Source organism: Canis lupus, chromosome 5, assembly GCF_048164855.1.
Source record: "Canis lupus baileyi chromosome 5, mCanLup2.hap1, whole genome shotgun sequence".
In the NCBI taxonomy this organism is placed as follows: domain Eukaryota; kingdom Metazoa; phylum Chordata; class Mammalia; order Carnivora; family Canidae; genus Canis; species Canis lupus.
The window spans coordinates 46,519,274-46,543,697 of record NC_132842.1 but is presented as its reverse complement, the minus strand read 5'-3'; the positions used below and the strand labels follow the sequence as shown (position 1 = coordinate 46,543,697).

General features: G+C 36.4%; 1 protein-coding gene across 48 annotated transcripts in view; it reads left to right on the top strand.

Moving 5' to 3' along the window:
* The window catches only part of PDE4D (phosphodiesterase 4D), a 1,448,272-nt gene that overhangs the window by 1,414,277 nt on the left and 9,571 nt on the right, over positions 1-24,424 (top strand). For 47 of the 48 annotated variants that reach the window (XM_072826549.1, XM_072826537.1, XM_072826539.1 and 44 more), the window contains 5 exons: positions 15,249-15,342; positions 16,696-16,868; positions 17,460-17,558; positions 18,416-18,580; positions 19,404-19,503. In XM_072826549.1, the coding sequence (XP_072682650.1) occupies positions 15,249-15,342; positions 16,696-16,868; positions 17,460-17,558; positions 18,416-18,580; positions 19,404-19,503 (631 nt within the window). Of the gene's footprint in view, positions 1-9,387; positions 9,757-15,248; positions 15,343-16,695; positions 16,869-17,459; positions 17,559-18,415; positions 18,581-19,403; positions 19,504-24,424 lie in introns of those variants that run through there. The other variant, XM_072826567.1, reaches the window with a different exon arrangement.

Genomic DNA, 24,424 nt, shown 5'->3' with positions numbered 1-24,424 from the left:
CATTTCACCTGTTACTATATTGCCTAAAGGATTTGAATAACTAGGAATTTACTATATATTGCATTATTCAAAGCTAACATGACCCTTACTAGACAAAATATATGCCTATTTAAAAAAATAAATTTAAAAAAATATATGCCTATTTGAGATATAATGGTGGAGCTCTTAGAGTAAAAATGTTATTTTACTGTATATAATTATGCTTGAGTTTGGTGGGTTTTTTGCTTTGTTTCAGAGCCCGACAAAGGGCTCAATCCATGACCCTGAGATCAGGACCTGAGCTGAAATCAAGAGTCAAGAGTCAGACATTTAACCTACTGAACCACCCAGGCGCCTCACACTTGAGAATTTTGTTTCATTTCTCTTTAGACGAATTTGGAATCAAAGTAATTGGGTAACATTACCTAACATTTTTTAAAGTCAAGTTTTGAGTTATAATTTACATATGGTAAGATGTCCACTTTTTAGATCTAGTTGAGTGCATTTTGACAAATGTATATAATTGGATAACTACCACCATAATCTAGATATAGAATATTTTCATCACTCAAAAGGAGTTCTCATACTCCTTTTGTACTCATTCGCCTCTCCCTACCAGCAGTTGCTGGCAACCAGTGATCTCATTTCCCTGTAGTTTTGCCTTTTCCAGAATGTCGTATGAATAAAATCATACAGTTATAAAAAGCCTTTTGTCAGTGGCTTCTTTCATTTTGGGTAATGCTTTTGAGATTCATCCACTAATAACGCTTTTGAGATTCATTCACTAATAGCACTAATAAAACTATAGGGATCTCATTTCCCTATAGTTTTGCCTTTTCCAGAATGTTGTATGAATAAAATCATACAGTTATAAAAAAGCCTTTGTCAATGGCTTCTTTCACTTTGGGTAATGCTTTTGAGATTCATCCACTAATAACACTAATAACTAATAGCTAGTTATTAGTGCATGTATTAGTAATTTATTTTTATTGCTTTCTAGTGTTTTATGGATATACCACAATTTGTGTAGTCATTTGCCAGCTGATTAACATCCGGGCTATTTGCAGGCTTCAACTGTTATAAATAGAATTGCTGTAAACATTCGCATATAGACCTTTGTTATGGACAAATGTTTTCATTTCTTTTGGGTAAATAACTAGGAGTGGGGTTGCTGGAACATGTAGTGAATGTAATGGTTAACTTTATAAGAAGGTGCCAAACTATTTTCCAAAGTCGCTAGCCCATTTTGCAGTCCTGCCAGCAGTGCGCGTGGGTTCCATTTGCTCTGCATCCTGGCCAGCAGTTTTGTATTGCTCATATCTTTCATTTTAGCTATTCTAATATGGAGTAGCATTACATTCTGGTTTTAATTTTTACTTCCTTAACGACTAATGATGTTGCACATCTTTTCATGTGCTTACTGATCTTTTTAAGTTCTAAGAATTTTTATAATTCCAGATAAAAATCTCTATCAGATACATATGTTACATATAGATTTTTCTACAAGTCATGGCTTATTGTTCTATTTTCTTATCAGTTTCTTTCAAAGAGAAGTTTTGATGAAGGCTAGTTTACCATTTTTGTCTTTTATGTTCATGCTTTCTTGTGTTCCAAGAAATCTTTGCCTGTCCCAGGATCACAAATATTTTCTACATTTTCTACTAGATGTATAGTTTGAGATTTTAGATTTAGTTCTAGGATCCATTTTGAGTAGATGTATACTATCATGGTGCAAAGTAAAGATGGAAGTTCATTATTTTGTGAATGGATGTCCATGTATTTAAGTGCTGTTTGCTGAAAGGAATACAGAGCCCAAGTTTTTAACTTAAAATTAATTTAAGATCTACAATAAAAATGGTGTTGATAAAGGACTAAATATGTATTTCCAAAAATCCGCCTATTTGCTTCTTTTTTTTTTTTAATCATTGCTTTAGGAGAAAGGTAGTCTCTGTTTAAATTATTTTCACAAAGCACAGCATGAAATACAGAGGGAATATTACTATTTTATGGTGATTGTGGTGGCCATCATAAACATGAAAAATTGGTATTAACTTGGGATGGTTTAAATGAATTGGAGGTCCTAATTTTCCCTGTAAGTAGAAAATCTATATTCAGGGCACCTGGGTGGCTCAGTGCTTGAGCGTCTACCTTCAGCTCAAGTTGTGATCCTGGGATCCTAGGATCGAGTACCGCATCATGCTTCCTGCAGGGAGCCTGCTTCTCCCTCTGCCTATGTCTCTGCCTCTGTTTCTCTCATGAATCAATAAATAAAATATTTTAAAAAAGGAAAGTCTATATTCATGCAAGATTTTGTGTGTGTGTGTGTAGGCTTCATTTATGTGAGGTTTGTGCACCCATTCATTGCCTTAATTTTCTTCATTGAAACAAAAATCCTTGGTGGATGTAATAATGATGGTGACTGATGGTGATAATAGAGGTTTCAGCTAGATTTACTCAGTGGTTGTGAACATAGAAACTTTGGTATCAATTGTATGGGATTCAAACTGTATCAACAATTATAAAATACCATGCTAAGGAGACCATGTAGAAGCAAAGTTGCAGTACAGTTATCATGGGATCAGTTTGATGTTATTTCATCTTCAGAGTACCTCTCAACAAAAATAAAGTTTTTTGTATTGGAACTTTTCTTTTTTAGTAAATGCTAGAGGTGTTTCTTACTTTAAATAAAACTTTTGGTGAAAATTCTCAAACTAGGTTAATTGGAGAATGATCCTTGGCCTTTTAAGATGATTATTACATTTTAAAAATCAAGCTGTAGTTCCTCTTAATCTTATGCTTCCATAATATTTGTTAGATAGGTTTTTGTTTTCTGAAACGTGTCAACAACTCTTAAGGAACAGAACTGTTCCTTAAATCGTGTTTGGATCCATTATCACTAGAGGGCGGTAAACACAAACAGATTTAGTGGATTTACTTGAGTTAAGGTGGTTTTTGTAATACTGGTATTCATCAAAGAAAGTATAGTTTTTATAATGTAAAAATAGATTTAAAATTCTGTTAAACAATAGGTTAAACAGATTAATTTCGGATTATTGCCTGCCTCTAAAATTATTTTCGTAGTGAAAGCAAAGAAACACTGAGTGATTTTTGAAACATTGGTGTGTTAATAGTTATTGTATTTAAATTTAACATTTGAAGTTTCCTTTTGCCTCAGAATTCTTCAGGGGACATTTAACAACTAGATTTGCATATGTTAAGCAAAACAGTATTGGATATGTGGCAGCCCGTTTCATACAGATTTGCTTCTTGATCAATAGTAATTCCTGCAACTTTGATCCTAAGTAGAACATATGTAAAATAAATATAGGTTGATTATAGAATAAAATGTTTTCCAAAGGTAATAGTCCTACTGAAAGCAGTGCTATTGCCAGGGAGATCCTTTAGGTTATAGAAATCTAAGAGTTTTTAATACATTTATTTTAAATAATGTTTCTTTAATATGTCAAAGTAGTAATATACTATAGCTTAGAATTTATGTTAATAGACATATTGTTTATAGACTCTAGGATAACTATAGATTAATGGCCTGAAATATTTTTTTTTGTCAATTTAGTGTATTCTGTAGTCGGACAGCCTGGGCTTAAATCCCAGCTCTGCAACTTGGCTTTGTGACCTTGGATAAGACACTTTGACTTCTGAGCTTCGGTTTCCTCATAGTTTGGTTTGCCTATTTTTCTCTTCCCTTAATCAAAAATGTGTCTTATCTGTTTTAACATCTGTTGCAAAGTCACTAATTCGAGCAGTGGTTAGTAATATCAAAGACTTGACTCCATCAGCAGAATTTTAAGTATCCTGAAATATCCTAAAATACTCTAGAAAGTTTGATTGCGTGGGGTATCCTTTAAGGACTGAGTAAATGAAGAATAAAAGAGGATTGGGATCTAGAGATTTTTGAGGAGTGTATTCTTAGGAAAAGACAGAAAAAGAGACTGAATGCTGAAGGAAATTACATATTTTTTAAATTTTAGTACATGCACTCATGCATTTGTATATACAATCATTTGGGTATTTGAGCACAGCAGACTACAAGTCAGTAAATATGGGTTCTAGCAAAAGCATCTGTGTCTCATACATAGCACACTCCCACATGTGAGTGTTCACTGTCTTACATGTTAGGAGCGCTCATTTATCAGGCGAGGCTACCTATCTTTGGGCACAAGCTTCCTGACTTCATAGTTAGTAGGATCCATGCTGTCCAGAAGATCTGACCACAGTAATAGGATCAGTGGTTCTTTATTTCAGGACAATGTAAAAGCAGCACAAAGATTTAAGGATAAATTAGGGCACCTGGTTGTCTTCATGCTCTTCATCTCAGAGTCATGAGTTTGAGTCCTACACTGAGTGTAGATTACTAAAAACAAACAAACAAAAAAATTTAAGATTAAGGATAAATGAGTCTATTCCTAAATTCATACCATTTATCAAGGAGTTTGTAAACACCTAATTATATAATGACCAACTCATAGACTATAAAGAGCAAACACTAAGAGAGACCTGGCCTGGCATGTCAGCCCTGGACATGGTTATTGAATTTTTAAAAGTATCAATCTGTCTTTTCACCTTGAAATGGGGATAATGGCTATCTTACCAGCATGTTGCAAAGGTTAGCCCTAAGATATGTAAAGCTCTTGGTGTATGTAAAGCATAGTAGGTGTTTAACAAATGCTGTAACAAGTTCTGGTTTTCCCATTAAAACTGTCAGAAGCAAAGTCTGATTCTAAGAATTATATTTCTCTGACCTCATCCAGAGTTCTCCTCTGGATTGTCTAGAATCTCTCTGCTACCTGCTACTACTGTGGTGAAGGGGAGGAGCGTCTAGTTGGTCTCTAATGATGGGAAAAGTGAAATGAATTTTAATTTAGCTCAAAGCTTAAGAAAGGACAGATTTCAGGAGCGCCTGGGTGGCTCAGTCAGTTAATGTCCACCTTTGGCTCTGGTCATGATCCTGGGTCCTGGGATTGAGCCCCTTGTCTTCAGGCTCCTTGCTTAGCGGGGAGTCTGCTTTTCACTCATGCTTTCCCTCTCTCTCTCTCTCTCTCTCTCTCTCTCTCTGAAATAAATAAATAAAAATATTTTTAAAAAGAGAAGAAAGATTTCTTATTACCTAGAAATGTGGAAACCTTCTTTAGTACTTTTTACTTGCTGTTATTGTAATTATTGTTACTACTATTATTATTATCTCCTCTACTCCAGCAGATCAGGGGTTACAGTTCAATCATTTGTGCCTGTGGTCCACTAATTGTTTTGGGAAATGTATAGAAAGAATAAGATACCTTTCTTGCCCCTGAATGAGGAGGCAAAGTTTAAGGCAATTGAAATAACTGGAACAGTGATTCTTAACACCAGAGAACATTTAGGAAACTTCAGGATGCACTGGCTGGGGAGTCCTGCTGGCATTTCATGAGCAGAAGCCAGGGAGGCTGGGTGTTCTGAAATACAGGGGCTAGTCCTTCCCCAAGGAGGAATTGTTCCATGTCCCAATAAACCATTCAAGCAGGTAAAATATTCATTTAGGATGATCTGAGCCTAGACACACAGCTACTTTTTTATATAAATGCAAAATACATTTTTAAAAAATATTTTATTTATTTATTCATGAGAGACAAGAGGCAGAGACACAGGCAGAGGGAGAAGCAGGCTCCATGCAGGGAGCCTGATGTGGGACTCCATCCCAGGATCATGCCCTAGGCCGAAGGCAGGCGCTAAACCACTGAGCCACCCAGGGATCCCCACAAAATACATTTTTTGCATGATTTTAATACACACTCATTTTTTTCAGTAATGTAACCACACTGTATACTGAAGGAGAATTGTTCTTTGTTACATCTAGAACCTTTCAAGAGTCATTAACCATTTTGGAAGAAGATTGTCTTTCTCATACAGTACTCCTATATTCATTTCCAGGTTGCTATCATAGTCATGGTCATTCTCCATATGAGAAGAAGCAGAGCAAACACTTGCAAAGAATTTACTGTTAGTCCTTACAACAACCTGTAAGGTAGATGCTATCATTATTTTCATTTTCCAGATGAATAAACTGAGGAAGTTTAGATAACTTTCTCAATGTCTCACAGTTAGTGATAGTAAAATCTAAATTGACTACTTTATTATTTGATGTACTTGTTTACAAGCATTTATATTTTTCAGTGTTTAGTATAATTTTATTTTTCCTTTATGTTACTGCTAGCCTACCATATGGGTTTTTTTTAAGTGTCTACATAGGGATTATTTAGTATATGTATGGGTGTATTTAGTGAAGTGCGTATGTTAGATAAGTAGGAAATTTCAATCAGGATAAAAGTATTTGTTATAAAAAGAAAGAAGTAACTTAGTTTGAAGTTAGTCAAAGAATAAAATAGAATGACGGATGAATAGAAAGTGTAATTTGGAAGTAAATGACATTTTATGAAACACTTTGCTCTTTGGAAGCTTGCCAAGCATGCTCCCATCTCAGGGCTTTTAGTCATGGTGTTCTCACAAGACTCCCCTTTCTCCACTGCCTTAGATGCTCACATGACTTGCTCCTTCTCTTTCTTCAGATTTCTGAGCATATGTCATCTCTTCAAAGAGGTTCTTCTTGATCATTTTATACTATAGGAACCTCCATCGCTAACATTCCATAGCCTCCTTCTCCTTTCTTTTTCCCCATTGACTTACCACGACGTTGTATATATGTGCTGACTCAGTTGTTGACTGTAAGCTTCAGGTGGAAAGCCTTGCTTTGTTCACTGCTGTGTCCTCGTTATACAGGACAGTGCCTGGCAGATAGTAGGCTTAATGAGTATTTATTAAATAAAGGAGTGAGTGCAAAATAGAGTGTGGAGAAGGGCTGGGATGTTTGTTTTCGAGATGTATTTTGAATGATTTAAATCTGACTTTTTTCTGAAAAACCAGCTTGAAGGAGATAGTAGAAGAAAAAGGGTATTCTAGGCAGTGAATTCAGTGAAAATTAATATAGAATTGAGACTGTCTGTTAAATAGATAGAGCTAGTAACAGAGCATGAGTGTAAAGAGCTGCTGGAGATAGGCTTGGAGTTGGGAGCTAGGGTCAGAAGTTGTCAGTATGGAGCGCGTAGAGGCATAGAGGAATACGGATATGATGAGGCAGGTGATGCTGAGTTGTTAGGTAATAGCTTTGGAGTGAGGCTGAGGCTGGATTTGAGAAAAATTGGCCTGGCAGTAGAGAGAAGTATGGGATTAGAAGGAGACAAGTCAAAGAAGATGAGCTAAGAAGCAGTTACAGTGTTTTCGGTCTGAGACACATAATGATGTGATGCAGTTAAAAGAAAACGTAATAAATTAAACACACGCACACAGGGTAAGCCTGGGAGTTAAAAAATCCAGTCACCATAATGGGATAGTTATCAAAATCTACATGATCGTTTTCATCATCATCATCACCTAATACCTATTTGTCACTATTTACCAGATGTTGTTTTAAGTGCTTTGCACATATCATCTCATTTAATCCTCGTACTAATGGTTCTAGGTATGCATTGCTATAAAACAAATCACTTCAAACTTAGTAACTTAAAATATCAATTTGCTATTTTTAAAATTGTCTTGTGGGCTAACTGGGTTTGCTTAGACATGCTCACTTTGAGTCCCTTGTGTAGTTTTAGTCAGATGGCAGCTGGGGCTGGAGTCTTCTAAAAGCTCCACTGTCAGGATGACTAGGATGGCCTCTTCACTGTCAAGTCTGGTTCTGGGTTAGGATGGCTGGCATAGCTAGAGATTGTCCGGGCGCGCATCTGCTCTCCCTGTCTCTCTCACTCGCCCCCTCCCCCCTCCCTGCACTCTCGGGGCAGTAATGTTAGCTTGGGCTTTCTTGTGACACGATGATCTTAGAGTAGTCAGACTTGCTAACAGGGTGGCCTAGGGATCCTAATAGTGCATTCCAGGCAACCCAGGTGAAAGCTTCAAGACTTCTTGTGACAGCACTGCTTGTTGGTTATATAAGCCAGCTCAGATTCATTGTAGGGTGGGGTGGCTCATTAGGAAGCACCTTTGGAGACTAGCTATCATAATAACCCAATTTTACAGAATGAGAAAACCAATGCACTAAAAGGTGAGATTTGTCAAAGATTATGCACTAAAGGATTTGAACTCAAAGCCTATGTACTTGGTACATGGGTGAACTTGGGAAAATAATTTTCTCTCTAGGTCTCATTTTAGGTGGAAATGAGGAGATTGGAGGCGATGATGCTGAAGATGCTTTCCGTTTCTCTCAGGCATTAAGCCCTTGGATTTCGATGATGGGACTGGGGATGGCAAAGAACAGTAAACGAAAAAGCATTTTATAAAAGATAAAACATGATGATAAAGTTGATGGAGGGACGGTGATGTAGATGGGGAACACGTCAGGGTTATTCAAGGATCCAGTGAGATGATTTCTATTAAACCCCTAATGGTGGCTGGCTGACTCACATGAAATGCCTGATGAACGGTAACAAAGAGTCACGGATTTCAGTCTGTGACACTGGGAAAAATATCACCCCACTGACTAAAATGGGAGTGGTTATAGTAAGAACTACTTTAAATAGAATAATGCTGTATTCCTCCCGGAGCCACCTTTAGCACCTTTCCTAACTTTGCGTGCAATCACGAAAATGTTCTCTCTTGGTCAAAATACAGATCTTCAAACCTGTCCGGGGAACTCTGTGTTCCTGAACCATAACCAGAGCTCCAGCTTTCAGCACACCGCCCCTCCCGCGTCAGAATGATCATAAATCGTCCCCACTCTTAGATTTTTTAAGACCGTGGAGCTCAGTCGCTGTAACAATAGAAACAAAGGGAGCCGAGAACGGGGGAAGCAGTGTGGTTCCCAGTGTGAATCCCGGACCCCGCTGGGCCTTGCGGCCGGGGCCTGGGCTCTGGCGTGGGCGGGGGGAGACCTGCTCGGCCCGGCCGCCGGGGAGGGGGGGGCCTTAATGCTGCGGGCCCTTCTCTTCGGAAGGCTTTTATTTTGAAGTTAGAGGGGAGGATATTAAAATGCATAGGAAAGACTCCACAAAGATTGGCAATCCCTATTTAAGAATGAACTGTGAATGTCGAGGAGCTTTCTGGTCGTTATTCATCATCGGCGAGAGGGAAACCCCATTCATCTTTCCAGGCGGCAGCCTCCGCTCTTAGGGATCCCATTATTAAATGGCGTTTGCCCGAGGGGAGGAGGCAGGCCCCTCCGGAGGTTCGCTCCTGCCAGCCAATCGCGGCGCAGCCTGCCCTGAGTCCCCGCCCCCCCGCCCTGGGAGCCCCGGGGCTGGACTGTGATTGGTGCGCAGGCGGGCTCCTGCGGGCGGGGCTTCTTGTCACTCTCCCTGGCTGCCCCGCAGCTCCTTATTTGGTAGCTTTTGACAGAACTAGTCTTTCTTGCAGCTGAGCATCTTGACATACATTATTCATTAAGCCCTGGAGCTCCGGGAGAAAAAGATGCAGGCCCTTAGATCGTTAGATATTTCTTTATCACGTGAATTTTCTTTATTCAGAATAGTTGTAGAAGCCTGTTCCATTCTGGAGTTTGACAAATGGCATGTGTTCAATGGGAAGACGGCTGGATGGGATCTAATGCAGGGCTTTCTGGTCTATACTAAATTACCCCAAATCTTTAAAAACCCACCCTCTGTGGCTTGCGGATATTGTTAAAAGTGTCAAGGTTTTGAAGATATACGTGTTTTAGAACTTACTGTCTTTTTATATAATCAATTAAAAATGCCTGAAGCAAACTATTTACTGTCAGTGTCTTGGGGCTACATAAAGGTAAGATTTATTTAGCTCCTAATTGCTGATTACATAACGGAGAGTTTTAATAAACTGCAATGGAGTTAAGCTTTCTTAGCAATCTTATTATTTTTCTTAGATGTGAGCTACAGAAGAAATACATGTTTTCAGTGGTCAGGATAAGGAGAAATTGTATGACTTTCATTAGTTGTAATTTGCATGTTAAAATAGCTTTTCAATGTGCAGTGGTTCTTCTCTTTGTCATGGGGTATAGATTTGAGTTGTGCTTTTAAATATCAAGGTAATCAAACAAAATAATTGGAAATAACCACTTGCACTGGTGTATGGGTTCCAGTATATATGTAGCACTTAAAGTTTTTGAAAATTAATTTTAACTCTGAAAAAATCTATACCACTTTAACCTGATGAGTATTTTTTTTTCATCTTAGGATATAAAGCTCTAGATGACATTAAAAATTGACATTACTTAACTATTTAAGTGATATATTATTAAAATGAAAACTTGATTATCTTTTTGTAAAACTGGAAGAAATCTATAAGTTCAGATGATACTGCTACTTTTGTTAATGTCAGGAAATGAAGTGATACACACTGAATTTCCTAAGATTCTGTTCTGTTGGCATCCTCTTGCATGCCTCATGGAAATACTAGCTTCAGGATCTGATCTCTGTAATAGAAATGGGTAGAGAAACCTTTTTCAGTCCTAAATGAAGCATCACTTCAGAACTTAAAATCTATTCTGGAACATTTGAGCCAATCAAAATACATAATTTTTAAGAATCCTTTTATGTTACTTTAAGGAGTCTCAGACTGAAATATTTTTCATTTCTTTATTTCTTTTTAGAGGAAAATAAACCTATTTGCTGTGAGATTTTCTCGCATTCTAAGAAAACTTATTTCAGTTTTCATCGTCCAAGGAGTCATGATTCCCCACTTTTAAATTGATGGATGGCCCAGATTTTTTTAGTTGTTTCTGAAATATTCAGACTCCCATTATTTGAATTTTGTTAGCCACTTTTGGCTTAAAAGATTTTTTTTTTTTTTTTAGTACAGAAAAGTATAGAAAGTAATAAGTGAAAACCCCATAATCTCGCTAGAACTCATCTCTTGGTTTTTAGCAGCTCATATTTGATATGTTTTTGAAGGGCTTCATATTTGTATTATGACTATGAACAACACTTCCAAGAATCTAAATAAGGAATTAGAGAGCTTATATTTTTGAGGAAAATTTTTGCTGATCAACCTTGTTTATGTTTTAATAATATACTGCTAAAAACACCTAAGAAGGGCATTTTGACAGATTTATTTTTATACAGCCAATGTATTTTGGCTTTTCATGCTGATATCTACTAAACTTGTGATATATCACAGTGTAGCATATTCAAATGATTTTTAGCAGAATATTGACCAGGGTCAGGGATGAGGTGGGGGGTAAGCGTTTTCTTAATGTTTGACCTTTACCACCTTCTAAAGTGTATACTAGGAGAATGTAAAATGTACCTAGGATATTGGCATACAGCGATTATATATAAGAATATTCTTATTTTATTTTATTATTTAATTTTGCTTCATTAAATGTAGAACATAAATTGGAAAATGGGAGATTAAAAAGGGAAATACAGAATTTATTTCAACTGCATTTTCACTTTCCTTTATGCTTCACATGGTGCACGCAGACATTCTGATGCATAATGAGAACAAAGGATTTGAAAGCATTGACTTAAATATTCCCATTTTTTCATTGTTGGCACAATAATCCCATATATTATTTCATACTATTTAGACCAAAAACTATCAGAATAATTCATCAACAAAGTATTTAGAGGTCACCTTTTAAGATATCTAAATGCTCAATTAAATTGTTCTGTATCTTGCAACCGGTTTTTTTTCCTTAAATAATTCTGTATTTTATCTCTTCTAAACCTGTAAATTGAGGACTGTTCAGTGTTCTAGGAAAAACATTTTATTACCTTTTCTAATCATTTTCCTCTCATAATTTGGTAAAGTTATCCTAATAAATGATATGTAGTTACCTTAAATGAGAGAAACTCCACACTTACATTTTTAAATGATTATTGAATTGTTTTAGTGTCTTGTTCTTTAGCACAGCCAGCTCTACACTCCCAAAATCATACTGTAAGACCAGTTGAGAAAGCACCGATCATAATTTTTGTGGTTATTATTTTAGCTTCCCTGGAAGTTTTATATCAACAGCAAGAAAGGGAAGCAATTTTAATTCCTTTTGAAAAATGCTCTTATGTTATCACTTAATTGACTCTTTGAAAATTGTCTTTAAGAAATCTCCCACACCCTTTTCCTTGGGAAGAAAGAGGACTGCTTAAAATACTGTCCCTTCTAATCATGTTAAGAGGAAATGTTGCCTTTCTTAGAGCACCTGACAAACCTTGGCAGGGATATGGGTGTGCACTGAAGGGTTTCTCCACCCCACACTTCTGGGTTTTGAACAAAAGCATAAGGGTAGTCTGGGATATATGTATATGGACAGTTATATTCAGTACATGTGCAACCTGTAATTTCTCAGTTTGTAGAATAGATTTCCTTTCATTGGCATTTTTTTTTTTTTTGCCTCAGTTATCTGTATATTGACTGGGTGTTTATATTATTCCAGAGAATCCAAGAATTTGTGTTGCATATCTGCAGGTACCATGCAATTTTTCTGCTGAGCATATGACACATATTCCACATAATAGATTGCTTCCAAGCTAGAAGGTAGTTTTATGGTAAAACTGGGTCCCTATCTAACTTTTCCAATTGCACCCTCCCCTACCCTTCAAGCTTATATCATTTTTTAGTTACATGGAGATAAATGCATGGAGGGCAGATGGACAGCAGCTGCTATATATATAGACTGACAAGGGGCTAGGAGTGACTGAAAGCCTTGCGGAGCATGCCCCGCCCTCCCCAAAACACATTTTTGTCATGACCAGGCAGTTCTTTTAGTTCATAGGACAATTTCAGGTTGCAGAGATATTTCACTCAATATATGTTTTAAATGTTTAGCAGAGTGTCTTTTGATCTCATTTTGCCTAAAGAGTAGATTTTTCCAAGAGTAAATTTCATTTGTTAAGGATTTACTTACTTTTGGGCCTTGCTCATTGTATTCTTGTTATATACACATATATTTTATTGTTATAATTTTGAAGGATGGCTATCATCTCCTGTGTGAATAATATCCTAAATTATTTTTTGGAATGGGTAGTGGAGCTAGATACACACACACACACACACACACACACACGTATATATATTTTGTGTGTGTGTGTGGGCATAACTATAGTCAGATCTTCCATCAATTTGTCCTGCAATGATAAAAATCAGCTATCCCTATAAAAGGCCCAGGGAACTGGGAGAGAAAAGGAACTCAATATTAAGCACCTGCTATGTGCCAGGCAAAATACAAGATACTTTCTATTAGCTCATTTAGTTGCTTAATAGCTTGTAACTTTACTCAATATAACTATGAAAAATGGACAGAAGGTGTTTTGAACACTATTATAAATGTCTTCATAAGTATTCTTAGGAGGCCCAAATTTTTCCCAGCTGATCATATTGTATAATACTGAATGAAAAGAAGCAGCAGCCTGTGTTTTTTATACTGCATGATGCCAATTTAAAATACATACAAACATGGTGGGAAAAAAGACATAGATGGAAATATAGGTAATTATCAATGGTTACTCTGAGCATTGGGAATTTCATGATTTCTATTTTTTTCTATATAGCTTTCAAGATTTTCTGTATCGTGTATGCATTTTATAATCAGAGAAAAGTTATTGAAAAACATGAATTAAAAAAATGAATTTTATGTCGTGAGTTTGAGTGAGAATAAGCTCCCTAGACCTATAAATTAGCAGCCAGAAAAATTATTATTGCTTATGGCCAGTTCTTCAGTTTTGGCTGCAGGAGAATGCTAATGCACATTTCTTATATCCAGCAGTCTGTTGAAATGTTTTTATTGATCCCCTTCAGTACTTTGTGATAAATTCCTATACCTAATCTAAATGGTCGAGAAGATTGACTTTGGAAGTGATTTGCCAAATTATCTTGAGTTAAGACACCTTGGTATGAATTATCCAGAGAAGTAGGATTTTTTCTTAAAATCTAATAAACTAATAATTAAATACTGAGTTAGAAATTATATTTCAAACATTACTTAATGGTAAATTCACTACTCTCTTTTCCCCAGACTTAAATGAGAATTTATGGTGAAATTTAAAATTCTAAACGCTACTGAACATTAGAGTAAAATGTATTTGACTTTTTTTGATCAAGTATCTAATAGTAATCTATGTAACGGGAAAAAATACTGTTTCTGTATATTAAGAGAAATATTAAGACTTACTTAAAGGACCATTTTGGCTATTTTGGGAATCAAGAAAACATGGTAAGAAACAGGTGATGGATGGAAAAACAAAGTCTTGGAGAATCTTGGATTTGGGTAATGCCATGTTTTGGTTATGAGATAATCCCAGTGTTTTTTTGTTTTTTGTTTTTTTTTAAATATTTTTTTTAATTTTTATTTATTTATGATAGTCACAGAGAGAGAAAGAGAGGCAGAGACACAGGCAGAGAGAAGCAGGCTCCATGCACCGGGAGCCCGATGTGGGAATCGATCCTGGGTCTCCAGGATCATGCCCTAGGCCAAAGGCAGGCGCCAACCCGCTGCGCCACCCAGGGATCCCAATCCCAGTGTTTCTTAGGATAAAATGGGCACCATGGCATGGTAAAATAAATTGTGAAGTAATGAAGTTGAGTATTGAAAATTGACCTGTTGTGTATTTATGTGACTTGAGAGAAATGGATTGCTAAATCCCATGGATGCTGAGAAACAAAAAATCTTATACCTTCTATTTGGAAAAAAACTTTAAAAAGGAAAAATTATATAGTATCTATTCAAATATTTTACTTTCATTGTTCTGAAAGAGTACTTAAATAAATGTATTCATTTTTGCTTTGGGGTAACAAACAACATTTTAACCTCTGACCAGTATACATATTCATTTCTGCAAATGACAAATTAATTGATACATAGTGTTCTATTGTGTGGCAGCACATATATTGTGTGCCTATAAATTAGGGTTTTTTTCCTTCTCTAAATACTAATAATATACTTTAATTTTTTATTCCTTTTTTTCTTCTTAATTGTCATTGAGTGTCTAAATCTGTGTTGTGCAATATAGTAGCCACCAGCCACATGTGGCTATTTAAATTTAAAATGAAATTAAATAAAACTTAAAATTCAGCTCGTCATTTTCATTAGCCACATTTCAAGTGTTTGATAGCCACATGTGTCTAGTGGCTACAGTAACAGACAGCTCAGATTCTAGAACTTTCCAACATTGTAGAAAGTTCTGTTTGATGTCACTGATCTAAACTGTCAGGACAATTTAAAAATTCATGGGCATGTTTTCTGTATCTTACAGTATTGTTATGTTACCTCACTTGTATTTTCCTCTTAAGTTACTTCATTTTATTTTTCTGTTTTTCAGTTTAAAAGGATGCTTAATCGGGAACTCACCCATCTCTCGGAAATGAGTCGGTCTGGAAATCAAGTGTCAGAGTATATATCAAATACATTCTTAGGTGAGAATAATAATTTAAATGCAATTTTAAAGTTTTCTTTTTGAATTTGTTTTTGGGGCACCCCAGGTAGATTGGGGCACCAGCTCATTTTGGAAACCATTTGTTTTCATTCATCCTGTTGATAATTTGAGTGTCTAAGCCTCTAAACTTTGGACTCTAAGGGGACAAAGTACATTTTTTATCTTTTAGCTTTATTCAGGGTGTTAGGGATTCCCTGGATTAAAGTTGTAGGTTGCCAGTTTTTCCAAAGCACTAAACCATAAAATGTTTTAGATCTATGCATTCATTTAACAAATTCTTGTTAAATTCCAGACTTTGCTGGGCATTTCGTAATGGTAAATTACAAATGGTCCCTGCCATCAATGAGTTATAGTCTGATGAACACCACGCCTGGTAGACTGAGGCAGATATAATACAACCACTAAAGAAAAGCATGCTGGTGTTAATAGTTGACAGTGTAGTGTACTGGGACACCACCCACTCCCTATCCACAGAATGAACATTCATTTAGTGAAAGTCAATAATGTGAACGTATCCTTGGTTTGAATTTACTTTCAAAACAATATTGCTCTAATACGTAACTAGTACTTTCGCCAAAGAGACATTTATTGAACACATGCTTGTGCAAGGATGAGTTAGGAATTCACTGCCTTGAAATAGTTGATGAATATACTGAGGTGTCTTATGTCTTTTACTTGAAAACAACAATTGAATCTGACAGTTACTTACCAGATGATACTGGAGATTTCATGTGCTCCCCTTGTTATATCATAACCATTATCTCACTATAGTGTATGGAAAATACAAAATTGTAGAAACAATGTAAGTCATTCAAATGTATTGTTTGTGTTCTTACATTAGACCCACTTCAGTAAGCCATTAGGTTCACCCAGTGCTATTTTTATGATACTTGTATATGAAGTTCCTTCCTTTTTGAAAATAGGTTTAAAAACTGGGATCCTTAGTTGGCAAGAGCAGTTTCTAAGCCACCAAATGAATTTCAAACAGAGACAGTTGATGAACAGTGGAAATAGCCAATATGTTTTGCTTTTTCTGAATCTATCATAAGTCTTCCAAAAAAAATTAAGACATTCCATCCAAGTAGTAACCCCTGACACATTTGATGTTAATTATTTTGCAGTGGGATTTATTTGCTCAATTTTGTGTTGGAAGGTATCATAATAAGCCCACATCAACTTGTAAATACTTTTCTAGAAGAAGTGTTACTTGGAAACATTTTCTGGAGCATATAGTGATTGATTAAAACCTGTCTGGTTGTTGACGTTATGATTTAAAAGTAACAACTCAGGTTGACTTCACAGTAAATGTAGAAACTTTTCTATATTTCTTCAGATAAGCAGCATGAAGTAGAAATTCCTTCTCCAACTCAGAAGGAAAAGGAGAAAAAGAAAAGGCCAATGTCTCAGATCAGTGGGGTCAAGAAGTTGATGCATAGCTCCAGTTTGACGAATTCAAGCATCCCGAGGTTTGGGGTTAAAACTGAACAAGAGGATGTCCTTGCCAAGGTAAGATGATTTTAAGGATCATGATCATAATATATTGGGAAGCTTTTTAATGAGTTTTGATTCTTTCTCTTTTAAGTAGAAGGACTAGTTCATCAATTTGTGGGGTCTTTTTGTTTTTTTTTTACAAGGTAGCAAAGTACTTTATAAAGCTCTTTACAAATTATTTCGGTTTTATTAATATGTGAATTTAGACAGTTTGTGTATGTGTTCATTACTTTTTTTTTGTAGCTCCATTTGATTGACCTTAAAGAGTTAGAAGTCTTCTATCTTTTGGGTTTTCGGAGAATAGTTAAGGTTTTGTAAATAGATTTTATGTATTGAAGAAATACTTTGAGATTGATAGTCAAGTATTTAAGTATGTTGTATTGTCAAAGGCATAATAAGGTCAAGCGATACTATTCAGTTTTCAGTGCATTTAATTGAGTTTACCTAAAAGTTTGCCTGTATTTACAGGGTACATCCATTACACTCAAATTGAATCTTTTTTTTAAACCTAACACTCTATTAAAGTCAGTAATGTTTAAATAACTGTGTTCACTGGTTATATTCTACTTCTGCCTCCTAATTCTTTCAATCTTTCTCTAACGCCAGGAACTAGAAGATGTGAACAAATGGGGTCTTCATGTTTTCAGAATAGCAGAGCTGTCTGGTAACCGGCCTTTGACTGTTATCATGCATACTATTTTTCAGGTAATGTGGTAAAGTTCTATCACCTTTCCTTTATATGATGACGTAATGTCTCGTCTATGAAATGTATTTGTGTTTTATCTTCTTTACTATTCATCCTCTTTTGCTTATTTTGATACTTTTTTCTTATTTTCCCCTTTACCAAGGGACAGATAGATGATAACAAAGGTTGGAGTGTGGGTCAAATACAGCTAAACCAATTTTGTTATTTTTTTCCCATTTAAGAAGAAGTCCTGTGAGAAAATTGAAGCAATCCATTTAAAAAAGAATTTAAAAATCATCTACATGACTCTGATTTGCATAGAGTGGTACTAGCTTAAAAATGAATAAGCCTCTTGCTAACTAACCTTAGAATATATTTTCTTCAATTGCTATTTTTTGTATTGCTCTCTTCTATCTCTTCTTCTGCTCTTGTTGAGCTTTTGCTCCAGCTCAGGTTTAGGATACAAATGAGAAGTTGAGGCTGTAGACACCTTGTGACTGGCATGGCATATTCTAGCCCTAGAGAAAATGTTTAGTTTCACATGGTGTGATCCATTAGCTAAGTCAATGGTGTTGGACTGAAACTGCCTTCACGATTATGAGACACAGACACTTTTATAGTTGGCAGCTCATTCCTGAGTTCATCTTGAGGAAAGCAATGTGGTGCCCCAGAAGGACCATCCTATCCTGGCTTTGTCTCCCAAAGTCCCTAGATATTCTCAAAGGGTTCCATTTCCCTTGCTAGACACTCCCAAGAGTGCTATTTCTATTTCTGGGTTATCCATAAGTGACACTGGTGTGATTTTTCTGTTAACACACTCTGTGGAAAATGTTTTTTATGTGAAAGCAAAATGTTAAAAGGATTTCCTTTCCTATAGGAACGGGATTTGTTAAAAACATTTAAAATTCCAGTAGACACTTTAATTACATACCTTATGACCCTGGAAGACCATTACCATGCTGATGTGGCCTACCACAACAATATTCATGCTGCAGATGTGGTCCAGTCAACACATGTGCTGTTATCTACACCTGCCTTGGAGGTAAATCTGATTTCTAAAACTTTTAGACCACTAACCTGCTGCTACTCACAAGCGTTTCTTAAACTTTTATACTGAAGGGTGTGTGCAGAGCAGAAAATTCATGGTTTCACTGCCTTTTGCATTTATAGTTCAAAGGATGATATTACATATAAAATATAGACAGTGCTGTGATATTTTTCATATAATTTTTCAAAAAAGAAACAGATTAATTTTAGATTTTAAGATGTTCCATTAAATATTTATTAATCAATTTATTGATTAATATTTATTATCGATTAATATTTCCTTAATCATTTGGGGGAAAGATTCTCTTGCTAATATATTTTATAGTTCAGATTGTTTTCATTATAAAATTGTATTAATACCTCATCATCTGAATGAGTGATTCTCAGCTGGGGGTGGTTCCTCCCCTTTCCTCCTGCTTTGACTGCCTTGACATTCCCCCCCCCCTCCAAGACATCGTCATCTGTCACAGCTTGGAGACAGATTCTTCTGACATCTCATGCTTCAGGCCAGGGATCCCAATACTATGGTGCACAGGATAGCCTCCCACAACAAAGAACAATCTGGCCCCAAATATCAATTCTACTAAGATTGACAGTCCCTGGTTTGAATGAAGAAAAATAATTGGTCATGTCATTAATTTTATGTACATTTTCAGGACATCCTTAAACATCTTAAATACTTGTAAAATAAACTATTAAATATTTTGAAGCTTCATTTTGTTTTCCAACAAATTCTAGGAAGTAATTTTGCATTTGTATATATCTTTCATTGTATTATTACAGAATAATAATGTTATATATATTGTCTGATTTTACAGGCTGTGTTTACAGATTTGGAGATTCTTGCAGCAATTTTTGCCAGTGCAATACATGATGTAGATCATCCTGGTGTGTCAAATCAGTTTCTGATCAATACAAGTGAGTGAAGTTTGTTTATTTTTGCAAGAAAATTTTTCCGGGATTCATGGGTGGCGCAGCGGTTTAGCGGCTGCCTTTGGCCCAGGGCGCGATCCTGGAGACCCGGAATCGAATCCCACGTCGGGCTCCCGGTGTATGGAGCCTGCTTCTCCCTCTGCCTGTGTCTCTGCCTCTCTCTCTCTCTCTCTGTGACTAACATAAATAAATAAAAATAATTTAAAAAAAAAAAAAATTTTTCCTTTGTAAGTTTTAGAATGACTGAGAATCTTTATAAATATGGGTGTTTCCAGATCCGTAATGTTCTTTTGGGACATGTAAATGAACATTTTATTGATAGTGTTTGTTAATATAACCTAGCTCTGAAAATTATCATTCTATCCCATGAGGATTATGTTGTTTGAAAAATATGTATTCCAGTACTTCTTTAGAAATAATATGTTAGTAGACATGGGTAATCAAAAGTGAAAGTTTGCAGAAAGATTTAGATAGTTATATTGTCCCTAAAGTTTTAAATAAAAACAGGAAGAGTTATCAGAATTAATGTTAAAACTTCCTCACTTTGTGGGAGGTTGTCATTTAATCTTCTTCAGAGGCTATGATTACTCTTTCCTCCTATACCACCATGCCCAGGTCTGTTCTTTCCTTTTTGCATCTTCTGTTGAGGGCAATAGGAACATCTCTTTGGTTATCTCTTTTGATTTCTCTTTTATTTAAATATTTTTTTTTAATTTTTTTTATTTATTTATGATAGTCACAGAGAGAGAGAGAGAGAGGCAGAGACATAGGCAGAGGGAGAAGCAGGCTCCATGCACCTGGAGCCCGACCTGGGATTCGATCCAGGGTCTCCAGGATCGCGCCCTGGGCCAAAGGCAGGCGCTAAACCGCTGCGCCACCCAGGGATCCCTATTTAAATATTTTTAACTATAAAATTTTTTCATACCCAAGACATTTCATCAAATAAGTCAGCACTGGGCACCTGGGTGGCTCAGTCAGTTAAGCAACTGCCTTTGACCTCAGGTCATGATCTCAGGGTTTTGGGATGGAGCCTCAGGCTCCTTGCTCAGGGAAGAGTCTGCTTCTCCTTACCCCCATTCCAGACCCACCCCTCAACTTATGCATGTGCTTGCCTACTCTCTCTCTCAAATAAATAAATAAAATCTTTATTTAAAAAAAGACATTACTGAATTTGGAAATAGGAGTGGTAGAGATTGTTTAATTTGGAGCATTCTCTGACACACAGCTTCAGAGAATGTTTAGGCAGTGCTTGAGCTATGCCTTTGCAGAGGTTTTAATTTTACAGAATTTCTATTCTTTTGATACTTGAAGTTAATTGGTAAATGATTTAAATGTACTCTTATTTAATTTCCTCCCACTATGGCAGATTAATGTTATAAATTCACATTTACATACAAAAAAAAACAAATGCAAAGTTGTTAAATTATTTTTTTTAGATTTTATTTATTTATTTGAGAGACAGCAAGAGAGAGAAGTGAAGGGGCAGAGGGAGAGGGAGAAGCAGACTCCCCACCAATCAGGGAGCCCGTTTCAGGAGGGCTGGATCCCAGGACCCTGAGATCATGACCCAAGCCAAAGGCAGATGCTCAACTGACTGAGCCACCCAGGCACCCTGCTAAAGAATTTCTTATATCTATTAAAAATCTGCCCTTTTTTGCTATGCATTTGTGGATAACAGCCTTCTAGTGACTAAAGAAGTCAAACTCTGCAGTGTCTTTTCATTCCCCTTTTATTCTCAGTACTTTGCTATAGCCAGATTTAAAGAGGCAATTTAAATGTAGCATCACTTAGAGAGGTTTAACTTAGATCTCTAATATTATTTACATCCATTTTTTATATCTCAGTCGCCTCTGGACTATTCTATAACAAAATGCACCTTAGTGACTCATTTTATATGTAGGAGGTTGGGAAAGTCATGGATTTCCTGAGAGGTGTGGTTACTCAAGTACATTTTAGAAGTTTGATTTATGAACTTATTTACCCAGGATTGGACAGAGGCTAACATCACAATGTTCCAGCTATCTTATGAGAACCTATAATGGGGTGCTTTCAAGAGTCATCTAGGCACTACTAAATATTAACACGTAAATATTTATATACATCAGATGCAACTGTAGGAGTTTACAGTATCAGGGCTTAGGGTGGACCTGAGAAGAGTAGAGAGGTCATATAGTACAGTGTGCTGTATGCACTTTTCCTAAACCTGACCTAATTTATTATTTTGATTCTTATGCATGTCTTGTTATGTTCCTAATTTTACAAGTTTTTAAGAAATATATTAAAATTTTGTTTTAATGTCTGCCTTAAAAAAAAAGTGCACATTTTTTTTTCTTTAAATTAACACCAGAAATAAAGACTGGTGTGTTATCTTTGCATTTTACTCTCTATACAGTATTGTGTGTTCTCTTACTGTAACATTACAATTGTGATTAGAGGATAGATTAAAATAACTCACAATAAGTCACTATTTCCAAGTACTCTCATAGTCTTTTTTTTTTTTTTTTAAGAAAAATGAGAACCTGATCTATGATTCTCTCTTGTGAACCCCCTAAGGTCAGATGGATTTAGGCTGGCGCTGGACTATGGCAGGCATTAGTGTACCCATGGAGTCTGAAATTTAAGCTAGCAAGGCCTCTATCCAAAAATGAATCTGATGCTCTCCAAAGTTTGAGTCTGTCTGAGATAGATGATGAACAAATTTAGGGGATAATTATAAATTCAGTGACAGTGGCTTCCGGCATCTGTTGAAGGTCATTTTGCTGATGACCTGCCTGAGGTGGAAGGGTAATTCATCCAGCTTCTGGAAGTACTTTTGTTATTCAGTGATAGTTTGATGATCTCCTTTCTCTGAGACCTCAGCAACGTTGGGAAGTTAACTGTTCCCAGAGCAGCTTTGGATTGCTAATGTTTTCTTGAGGGTGGGGTGTGAGAAGGCTGTGTTATTCCTGAGAGAGTGAATCAGCATCATTCACCTGATACAGGAAAGTATCCCAGGGTTGATCAGGGCCCCTGGTCATTATGAGAAATCACTGCCTTGGTTCGCTTTTGACTAGGGGTCATGTCGGCAGGCAGGCATTTTATTTCAGGACACCGAAGAGGTTAATGAGTAACCAGTGACATTAGGAAGTTTTAACTTAACAGCATTCTCTAAAGAAGTCCCTCTCAGAACTTGTAAACTAGTAACAAATAGCATTGTGAAATACCATATCAAAATTTTTTATGTTATTATTTTTTTTGGCAGCAACCCCTCCCCCTTTTCTTTATAGACATTTAAGGTATGTTTTCTGTTTTTTTTTCATGGATTGAGTCTCAGTGATTAGGTTTAGCACACACTCTCAGCTCTTTTACCTCGGAGCTGGTCCTGCCAACTTGTCCAAAGCCGAAGGTTGAATCTGTTTCTTTTAAGAGAGAAGTCTAAAGACTTCCAGTAATCACATTTACAAACCCAAAGTTGAGAGGTCACCTGTCCTATTTTAAGGAGGCTGTAGAGGTGCAGTGAGAGGGCATGGCCCCCTCTGGTAGAAGGGTTCTGGAGCTCACCAGGCTACTTCCCACTCTAGGCACAGCTTAGCTTCTTAGTTGTGATAGTACTTTCCATTACCTGTTCCACTTGTAGGTAGGTGCCAGATGATTGGTATTATGTTATTCATGGTAAGCATGCTGGAGGTTTTGAAAACAGAGACATAATTTCTACTGGGCAGAGTTGGTTAAGTTTTGTGAGTTATTTGGGGGGAGGAGGGGAACCTGAATAGGATTTTAAGAAGTTGAAATTCCAGGGTAGGAAGCTGTGTAAGTCTTTTTCAAGGACAGTACATGTAAATAAACCCATAAAAAAGCATCATAAAGGGAGAGTATTTATCATAAGAAAGAGCATTTGACTTCACAGCAATATTATTCAAAACAATAAAGCACTGTCAAAAGTACAGAGTATATATAGTATTAAATTTTACTTGGAAACCAAGTAATTTTTGTTTATAGCAAAGATGCCTAAATTTTAGGGAAAAAGATTTACTCACATTGGTCATGTGTTCAAAGCATACAGCTCTGATTTCCAAGAGCAGAGACATTTCACTATATTAAAGTAGAGCTGGATTTAGCTACCAGTATACACACTGCTTGATTTCTCTAGTCTCATTTTAAAATAAGCTTTCCATAGCTGCATCTGTGGACTATATATAGAATGTTATTTTTCTGCATAAATCTTACACTTTCAAAATATGAATAAATTCATTTTTATCAAATGTGATTATATAGAAATACTACAGAGATTGTCATTTTATTCAACAAAAAAATATTGAGAGCCTACTCTGTGCCAAACAGTGTTCTAGGCATTAGGAATATATGGGTGAGCAAGATAATGGCCTGGCTCTGAAGAGCTTGCATTATGCTGGAAGAGAATAGACTGTAACACATGAGTATCAGCTGGGACTAGTTTGGTGGAGAAAAGTAAGGCAGGTTATTGGCATAGGGAGATAATGGATTGAGGCAGTGAGCCCGTTTTAATCTTTGTCCTTGGCAACTAGATAGTACAACTACCACTTCCCTTTCCCATTTCAAGGAGAAACCAGACAACCATGCACATTACGTGAATAACTTTTCATTTTATAATAGGGTGGTCTTAAGTCTCTCAGTGGGTTGGGAGATCTTTGGAAGAGATTGTTAAGGACGTATACAGAGACCATGACAAATCAGGTGGAATGTGATCAGTACCAAATCAGTGGTACAGAGTATAAAGGACTTTGCAGCAGAAAGTGAGCACTTCTGCCTGTGGTAATCATGAAGGGCTTCATGCAAGCAGTGACTTATACTGGGCCTTGAAGACGAACAGGTTTCAACAGAAATGTTCTATAAACTCTTTCTCACCCCACACCCTCTCTCCACCTCTGTGCTACTGTACCTTAGAACA